This window comes from Amphiprion ocellaris, chromosome 1 (genome assembly GCF_022539595.1).
Source record: "Amphiprion ocellaris isolate individual 3 ecotype Okinawa chromosome 1, ASM2253959v1, whole genome shotgun sequence".
Classification (NCBI taxonomy): Eukaryota; Metazoa; Chordata; class Actinopteri; family Pomacentridae; genus Amphiprion; species Amphiprion ocellaris.
In genome coordinates this window covers 21,466,273-21,475,964 of record NC_072766.1, presented here as the reverse complement: position 1 = coordinate 21,475,964, position 9,692 = coordinate 21,466,273, and the positions used below count along the sequence as shown (strand labels likewise).

Sequence of the window (9,692 nt, the reverse complement as noted above, 5' to 3'; positions counted from 1 at the left end):
TGGGAGAGGAAACTTAATACCTCAGCACAGGGAGATGGAGAATGCGACCGGGCACGTGCGGAATGCAGAGTGGCAGGAGGAAAGCAGCAATCTAAATTTCTAATGCTGAGGATGTTTCCCATTCTGTGTTTACGAAACATGGCTACCGGGACTACAAAGGTAAGGGGATACAGCATCAAAGCCTGCCCTGACAAAAACAAAAAAGCAACAATGCTGCGGTGGAATGCACGACAGAACATAATACTCCACCTCCTCCTTCTCCTCTCCTCTAAGCAGTCTCATTTGATTACAGTGTAGCAGGCCCCAAATCAACCCTGTAGTCCCAGTTCTCACTCCCCACTGGTGCTGCGAGTAGGAGGTAGAACACAACTTGCCAAAGTGGCCGGGAAGGAGAGGAGGAGAGGTGATGTTGTGGAGGAGAATCCCTCATTCGGAGAACAAAAGAACAAGGGAGTGGGTAAGCCGAGGTGTCCGCGGCAGGGGTGGAAAGTGGTTGTTGTCCCGAGTGTGGCGACTGAGGCAGAGACTGCATGTCTGATGATGGCGAGGCAGCGTATCGTTTACAGGCTCCCTCAGCAGAAGCCCCTCGCATGTCCGTCTCCAGCCACAGAGTTCGCCCTCTACTTAAGGCAACAAGAGTCAGGCTCAGCATTACAAGCCTATTAAAAGATACTTTTAATTATGCCCCGCTCTCCTGGGATCACTTCTTCCGTGAACTCTGTGTTTCTTTGGCATGTGCACTTAGGAATGGCACAACCAGAAGCACGTGTTGTTTTCTCCCTCCAATTAAAGGGCATGTTGACAGATTAAGGCTGCTTCTGGTTTGTGCTCCACTAACGCATTTAGGGAAGATGATGAACATGGAGGGGGGGGGGGGGGGGGGGGGGGGGGGGGGGGGGGGAATCTGAGAGAGAAAGAGAGAGAGGGACTGATAGTAGCAACAAAAAAGAGAGAGAGAGAAAGAATATGCACGTGAACCCTGAGGGATTAATGTGTTTACATTACCTGGGCTGTGATCTATCACCAACCTCGTCAACTTCTATTATGCATCACATACATAAGCAAGCAACAGACCTGGGAGCCCCTGCAACTCACTCATACTATTTCAATTGGATTAAGTCAGTGCAAATATCTAGGGCACAGCTCCCACACTGTGGTTTTAGCATTCTGGTAGTCATTTGATTTGTATGTTGTATCACTTTACCTTTGTGAAGGCATTGCCGAAGTACCTCCTACATGCCTCGAGAGCTTTTAAGTAGTATACAATATCGATTATTGCCACATGGCACCTATAGCACCTTTAAAACAAACGTGCAACTTAGCCCGTTAGACAACACTCAGGCATGGAAGCTCTGAGTTCATGAATCAGAATATGCAGGTGCACACCTGTGAGAGGAATACTAAGGGAAAGTTGAGAATGCGGATTCACCATCTGCGATATTCACTAACATGAGGTTTATTTTGTCCCAGCTGTACTTTCAGGGCTCTAAAACACTCAGAGAGGTCTGGCTCACTGCATAGATGCTGACAGAGGAGTCTGCAACAGGGCCTCTGAAAGAGCTCATATTCACACTCAAGCTTCATTATATCCAATCAATATTCATTTAGTCACTGAGGCTATTGACTCATTTCTGAAATAATACTTCAGGTCATCTGTCTTGTCATGGTGCAGGGAGGATTATCCCCTTTTATACCATCCCCCATTTGGAAAACGAGGTATAAGGTGAGTCTGGATACACCCCATGGATACAACTGTAAATAAATATTTTTGATAAAACACAGAAAAATCAATGGGTGCTTCCTGTGATCCATCCCGAACGAATCAATCATCATCTGCGCAGCTGGCAGTGTGGTGCGGGAGGACGGCGTGGCAGTGAGAGAAGGGTGCAATCTTTGTCTGATACCTCTCATTTTGGAATCGCTTCTCATAATAGGGTCATCATTTCATCATTTAGCCAATCCAGAGGCCTGCCATTCAGCCTTGCGGGGATCATGGGTAGCAGGGAGAAGAGAGGGTTGGGGGGGGGGGGGGGGGGGGGGCAGACCCCATCAGGAGGAAACACACACACTCTCACTCCATACATCTTCATTCAGGTCAATAAAAGAAGAAGAGATCACATGAACAGAAAAGAGATCAGAATATAGATTCACTCTGCTGAAAGCCATGTTGGTTCATTGTGTTTCATGTAAATGATATGATTTTTTAAAGTCAAATCAAGCCATCAAATCTGAATTGTGTTTTGGTTCGCGTGAGCAATAGCGGTGAGATTTATCATGTAAAATATTAAGGCTATGTATGTAAATATCCACTGCAATAGTGGCAACAGCACAAAAAGTGAGGAAAGCAAATTTAATGATTTGAAAAGGACAGATTACAAATGCAGAGCTGAGCATTCTATTAGAGTGTTTCTGCTAGTTTGTTAATTATCACTTCAAAAAGTGAACAAATTTAATTTGCAAGTGTGTGTGTAGGGAGTTTGGTTTGGGGGCCAACATTTCACTGACTGCTTGGTGACATTCGAAGACCTCCTCAACATGGATCTGAACGGTTCAAAACAAAGACAAATAAACAGTCAATTATTTTTAATGCAATTGGGAAAACAGCATTGACAACGACTCTGTAACTGCAACATCAGTACTAAGCAAACACACAAAAAACTAAACTGCCTTAACAGTGGATGTCATGCCAATCACAATTTAAAAGACATAAATAAAAGGAGGAAAATTACTGATGTACTTTAATGATAATCATAATAGCTAATCATGGCTGTACGCAGTTGTTTAGTCAAGTAGCATAGAGCACATATGTTTAATCATTTAATAACCCACCCGTTCGAAAAAAAAAAAAGAAAAAGCAAGGTCAAAAATAAATTACATCCATTATTTGCAGCAGATCTCCCCAAAGCATTTGGAGCGAAAACTGTTTTGAATTTCAATTGGCTTCCAAGTGGCAAAAGCCCTCAGCTAATACATCAAAGAAAAATTGGTGTCAACTAATCGGTTTAGGACACAGATTTAGAATGGTTAAAAATCCCATGAATACTTCAAGCATTTTTCTGTACACCACTAAAGGCTTGGGAGCAGCGCAGCTGACCTTGTGCGCTCCGGAAACCTGTCCGCCACTCGACATTAACCGACTCTTTAACTCATCCAGCCACGCAATTAGTCCACCACAACGCATAATGTTGTGTAATAATAGCCTCTATATCCAATTTAGATTACACTTGCTCCCTCAGGCATTTTAAGTGGCATGCATCATCTTTCATTCACTTCTTCTGTGCCACGTAAAGCCGTTTTCATGCGTCAAAACCGAAGTCGTTCTCTCAGGGGGAAAAAAAGCGACAGCGATTAGGAAGAGACAAAGTTAGTAGGTATCAAAATACCGACCGCATAGATTTGGAAAAGGTTCAGAATAAATAACACGAGGACAGCCCACTTTTACGCATCTTAAAAAACAAAGATGCACGTTTCCACAGAAAAAGCGCAAATGAGCAAAACTGTACTCACCTACACCTCCTCCTTTATCAGTGCAGAGCTGAGAGGCGGTAGCAGTTGCCATATGCCTGCTGCTATTATAGCCTCCGTGATCTCAAATTATTGGTCCTCCTCCTACTACAGAGAGCAACTCGGAACCAAAGCGCGTTAAGGTTGACACATGGCACAGACCCTTCATCCCAGGCCCTCTAAAACTTGGTCGCACATCTTATGCAATAAATAAATGAAATAAAATAAAATACTGCCACTTATTCTCAGCTCACAGAATTTTCCAAAAATGTGGACATTTTCTTTTATAGCTCATGACAGACAATAAATTCACTATAACAGAAAACCTGCGTTTAATACAATGTTGCTTTTTAAAATAAAACTGGTTACAAATGATGAGCACCAGTGGATTCAGCTGGCTCTTCCTGCTCCTGCTATTATGAGAGACGTTCCAGTAATTAGTTGATTGTCTAAACACTGCAGGAGGCTGTGAAACTGGGTCTCGTCGTATCACTGTCATCTGATTAGGCTGTACTGTAGGGTCGCTTTGTGTATCCGTCCTTCTTTTTCCCTCCTCTCCTCCTGTCTTTCTCTCTCTCTCCCTCTCTTTTCTTAAGTCAGACTCTGCTCCCACTGTACCAGCGTCATCATTCTTTGCTCTCTAGAGGTTTTCAGAGCGTAAGAAACACGTGACAGTGTGTGCACACACACTCTTTAGCAGCGCCTACAGCGATCCCTTTCGGCTTATCTGAGACTTGAACTGGAAAGTCAGTCAACAGAATGAGAACGGCTTTTAGATGTCTGAAACACTGAATAATATTTATAACAGCGCGCAATTATTTTTTTAAAGCCATGTTGGTCGTCTAATTTTTTCTTGTTTGCCCTATAAATTAGGGCTATTAGAAATAATAATAATAATAATAATAATAGCTTTTGTTATGGAGCCAGAAATAATAGACACATTTGGCAGAGATTAAATACATAAAAAATAATTAATTGATATCAGTGACTTGTTAAATACCGTACAGTATTTCAGCAAAGAAATGTATCTGCAGTGATCAAATGAGATTACATCCACTGGTCCATGCGGATTTGGTGTAGTTGGCACTAATCTGCCCCGGCTTCAGGGTTTATGACTTTCTTGGAGTGTGTATCTGGTTTATTCCTGGATCTACTGCACAAACTATCTAGCCGTCGCCACAGTAAATCTTTCAAACGCGAGTGACGGCGCAGAAAAAAAAGAAACACACTTCTACAATTACAAAACATAAAAAAGTCGATAAGGAAAAGTTTACCTACAAAATATTATTCTGACAGTCGTTCGCTCGAGCGCACTTTGCGCCATCTTTTTTTTTTTTTTTTTTTTTAAACTTTTCAGTTGTCAAATATCTTACCAATGCAACATTCGTCTGGCGTTAGAAAGTCGACGTGCACAATAGTAGTAATCCATTTGAAACCCCCATTGCGGATTTTAACACAAAGCGCACAGAGATCACGGAGCATCAGTCGGTTGATTTAACGCACATTTTTAAAATGACGACTTTTTTACGAACAAAGAAAGAATAACAAAAAGTGAGCACTGCAGCGGAGCGCCTTTTTTTAAAAATTCCTGCCGGTATCTTGCAAGCCCATATCCTGGCATACAACAGCCGATTTGTTATTGATCAAGTGTGAAAGTGACGGCTTCGTATTTGGAAGAAAAAGAAGAAAGTTGGGAGTTGACAGACTCGCATGATGTCGCCATCCGAAAGGGGGGCTGCCACGCGCACTTGAGACTTACTGCAGCGAGCCTTGTTAAAGAGGAGAAAAATAGAGAAATAGAGAATGAGAAGGATTGTTAGTTAACGCGAGAGGAGGGAGGGGGTGAGGAAGAAACACAGATAGAGAGCGAGGAAGAGAGAGAGCGAGAGAGAGAGAGAGAGAGAGGGAGAGAGAGCATAGGTTTGGGCAGGGCTGTGGTTACCCAGCACAAGCTTGCCTTTTCCTTCGGTGACTACACCCCGAGAGGAGGAGCGTAGTGTTCAGCGTAGTAGGCGTCAGGATCCTCAATTTCCAACTTAGCATCTTGGCAGGACATTTTCCCAAGCAAAGCCCCCGTCCGACGGGCAAAAAAAAACTTCTGCACGGGCATGAGAGCGACGGTGCAACACAGATAAGGGAGCAGCAGAAAAACAAAACGAGACAAAAACCTCCGACGGACAGTGGCTGACTGACTGGCAGCGACCAGAAATAATTCCACCCAACATCCAAGCCTCTTTTTATTTAAACAATTTACTTTTTGTCTTCACCACTGTCATTTAGAAGGGGGGACAGGCAGCGGGTCTGCAGACACACATCTCTATGCGCTCCAACAGCAGCGCATGAGAAAATAAAGGGGGAAAGTGCGCAAGTTAAGTGGCTTATACTCTCCGGGCTCCAGCATGGCGTATCCTCAGGGCTACTTGTACCAGCCGTCCGCTTCTTTAGCCCTGTATTCATGCCCCGCGTACAGCACCAGCGTTATATCGGGACCCAGAACCGAGGAACTTGGGAGATCCTCTTCGGGATCTGCGTTTGCGCCCTATGCCGGATCTACTGCGTTCACCAGCGCCTCGCCAGGCTACAACTCCCACTTACCATACAGTGCAGACGCGGCGGCAGCTGCCACATTCACCTCATACGTGGTGAGTAAACTAAAGGTGATTATTCAGTCTAATAGGAAGCAAAAGCAAAAGGGAATTAACTCGTTATAGATGCCTTCGATGTCTACTGTGCGTCCGGAGCCAAGCCATTAACGAGAAATGTGCGTCACCGAAGAGTGCATGGATATAAAATTACAGAATGTCATGTTCAGGAAACGTGTTGTACAGTAAACACATCTAACTTAATTAAACCGCGTGCTATTATGGTCCTTAATTAAATTGTATTTTTTTTTTTTTAAAGAAAAAGTGGGCAGTGTCTTTCCGAAGCTTGTACGCTTCTGCCCGACTGCAACGCGCCGTGTGATGGCAGCTTAGGTCACTGTATTTGTTGTCTTTTAATCCTATTAGTTGTGCCAGTTGTAAAAGTTAAACTTGTGAAAAATGAGAAAGGACAGTTTTGTTTTGCTTTTCTCGTATTATCTGGCAATGATCTCATGGCAACTAAATCAATTCAGACGAGCTTTACAGGCCTGGTTACCACAAAGACTGATCTCTGTAGAATGCGCAAAGAAAAACAATGTTAGGCCCATCATGCGTAGTGCCAATACCTCATCATAACTGGAAAATGCGCTCTCTTAATGTGAAGAATAAGAGTCGCTCTGTGCTGACAGAATATACATAATAACAAAATTACAGAAAAACAGAAAATGCATTTTAAATATTCAATCAAGTTCAAAACAACTCCATAAACATTAACTTCAAACTTGAGCGACTGGATTAAAGCCAGTGTATTCGTGTGCGTAAGCGTGTGTCAGTACGCGCGTGCACGCGTAAGCGTGTGCGCGTATGTGTGTGTTCAAGACTGTGCGCCCAAAGTCCTTTTAATTGTGTTTTTTTTTTTTTTTTTTTTTTTAGCATTTTAGAGAAAAACAGAACTTTTGCGCCTTTTTTATTCTTTCACTTATTTCTTCTCCCAGAGTTCTCCCTACGACCACACCACGGGTATGGCCGGCTCAATAGGATACCACCCTTACGCAGCACCCTTGGGCACCTACCCTTATGGTGACCCAGCATACCGTAAAAACGCAACCCGGGACGCCACCGCCACCCTGAAGGCCTGGCTCAACGAGCACCGCAAAAATCCCTACCCCACCAAGGGAGAGAAGATCATGCTGGCCATCATCACCAAAATGACGCTCACCCAGGTGTCCACCTGGTTCGCCAACGCCAGGAGGAGGCTAAAGAAGGAGAACAAGATGACCTGGACCCCTCGGAACCGGAGCGAGGACGAGGAAGAGGATGAGAATATCGATTTGGAGAAAAACGACGACGACGAGCCAAACAAACCCACAGACAAGGGAGACTCCACAGACACAGAAGCAGGTCGGTGGTGCAGGGAAGAAAAAAAGGCACAAAAAAAATCATCAATTTTTCATCGCAGTCGTTTCCACTCAGGGTGCAAAATTGATTGCTGGTTAATGGTGGTATATTATTTATAATGGGACAATTGCTTTAAATAATAATCACCTTGAACTCCCCTCGTTTGACTTCTCAGGGGCTGAAATTGCTGGTGACGCAAAGTGTTTAGCAGTCAATTTATCTTTAACGGCATAATAAGGATACAGATGGTGAATTAAGGTGGATATTCGGCTGAAATTGCCTTTATGTGATCATTATTGTTAAAGGCTTGTTATCTTAACTACTGATATGGTGAAATTTAATTTTAAAAAATGCATTTATAAATCTGAATAATCGGCAGAGTGTATCTTTTATATCCTCTCATATTTGTAAAGAGCAGCTCATTCACCTTTTTAGGCTGGCACACATGTTTATGGGGAGATTTTATTGCACACATAATTGTTTGTGAGGGAAACGTGCATAAGTAGCCAAATTATTTTTATATATCCAATTTCTGCGTGCACGTGTGTTCACTTTGCTCTCGATCACCTGAAAGCCATGTTACAGTTTTATCAAGATTTTTTATTGTTACGCTTATTTGGCAGTAATTCTGTTGTTTTATTTGTGCTCCAGATCACAAACTGCTGAACCCAGGGGACATAGGCTGTGACAGATTTAAAGAAGAGAACCATGGCAAAGACACGGATCCCCTTCTGAGCGACTCGGAGTTAAAAGAGCAGGAGGAGCGGACTACAGAGTTGCTGCCGGATTCCGCGAAACCAACCACTTCGTCTCCCTCGGCGGTGCCCCGAGGGAACCAGAGCGTTGCGCAACAAGACAAGCCGTCAGATTTGAGCCATGCACCGGGAACGGTGACCAGCAACGTGACCTCTGTTATCCACTCGCCCCCTTCGGCCCCTAAACCCAAACTCTGGTCCCTTGCGGAGATCGCCACGTCCTCAGACAGGTGTAAGGGCAGCAGCGACGCGCCACAGTCTTGTCCCGGTTTGGGTCAGAGCGCAGTAATGGGCACCAACGCGTCTCCATCACGGTCCTCCCCTCAGTGTCCGCTCCCCAACAGCACGGTCCTTTCCAGGCCTCTGTACTACACCTCCCCTTTCTACCCCGGCTACACGAACTATGGTGGCAGTTTTGGACACCTTCACAGTAATCACGGCTCGGTAACCACGGGCTCCACGGCACATTTCAATGGATTAAACCAGACTGTGTTAAATAGAGCAGAGGCTTTGGTAAGGGAGAGCCAGAAAGTCAGAGGCCAAACGCAGGTAGATCTTTGTAAAGACTCCCCTTATGAACTAAAGAAAGGTATGTCAAACATTTAATACCTGAATATTTTCCACTCACCGCGGACTTTTATTTATTTTTTGTGGTTGCATTAAAAAAGAGAGAGAGAGAGAAAAAAAAACGAGAACAATGATGAAGCAAATTCTGAGAACAGTTATTTTCTGAGTAAATGCTTATCCTCAAATTTTTAGTTTCTGAATGGTTAATCCTAAAAAAAATGTAACAAGAATGGTCTTAATCGCTGCAGCCGCCTGAGTCTATTTGTATTAAAGACTAACATGTATATTTAATGTAGCATTTTTGTATTTAAAATGGACAACACACTATCTTTGAAGTAAATTATGGAGAAAAAATCATACTTGTGCAGCGATTATTTTGGGGGAGCAGTTGGCATCGCCTGATATGTGTCGAAAGTGCTTCAAGGCCAGTTAATCTAAGAAATATTAATTCAATTTTTTTGTGCACCGTGACAGATGTCTCAACGGTAATTATTTCTAAATATTCTGGCAGTGAGAGCTCTGAGGAACTTGAAAGTGAAGGCCTGCTTTCAGAAAGGATGTTGGAATATCTCAACAATAAATTGGTTCAGTTTGGTTTTGTTGGTGCAAATATTTATAGGGGGTTTTTATGAATGAAAAAAATACTGGAAGTGATATTTTTGGTGTATGGCTTTACCAGCAGTATATTTATTTTTTCTTTTGAATGCACCCAGGGCCTCCTATATTTTTCCTACCTGCCTGAGCACGTTTCTAAAAGTGGATATTGATATAATAACAACACCAAGGCACAGTCATTTAACCCAATTACCTATCATGTTTTATGCAGAGCAATCAGGTGGTGAACTCCGGTAATGAGCTCGATTTTATGCCAAATTTAGACCTCATT

At 43.3% G+C, this 9,692-nt stretch overlaps 1 protein-coding gene across 2 annotated transcripts; it reads left to right on the top strand.

Moving 5' to 3' along the window:
- The first annotated feature begins 5,473 nt into the window (after nt 1–5,473).
- irx5a (iroquois homeobox 5a) lies at nt 5,474–9,401 on the top strand. 2 transcript variants are annotated; one of them, XM_035955370.2, is made up of 3 exons: nt 5,474–6,161; nt 7,082–7,487; nt 8,136–9,401. In XM_035955370.2, the coding sequence occupies exons 1-3, from the start codon at nt 5,904–5,906 to the stop codon at nt 8,843–8,845; spliced, it is 1,374 nt and encodes a 457-aa protein (XP_035811263.2). In that variant the 5' UTR covers nt 5,474–5,903; the 3' UTR covers nt 8,846–9,401. The 2 variants fall into 2 exon arrangements, with proteins under 2 accessions (XP_035811263.2, XP_023141810.2); XM_023286042.3 differs by having other exon boundaries at nt 5,477–6,146.
- The last annotated feature ends 291 nt before the right edge of the window (nt 9,402–9,692 follow it).

What these genes read in the sequence shown, in the direction of transcription:
- irx5a (XM_035955370.2), top strand. Translation starts at nt 5,904, where the DNA reads ATGGCGTATCCTCAGGGCTACTTGTACCAGCCGTCCGCTTCTTTAGCC. An exon ending in ACGTGGTGAGTAAACTAAAG is followed by an intron (nt 6,162 to 7,081) that starts GTGATTATTCAG and finishes TTCTTCTCCCAG; the next exon opens with AGTTCTCCCTACGACCACAC. An exon ending in CTCCACAGACACAGAAGCAG is followed by an intron (nt 7,488 to 8,135) that starts GTCGGTGGTGCA and finishes TTTGTGCTCCAG; the next exon opens with ATCACAAACTGCTGAACCCA.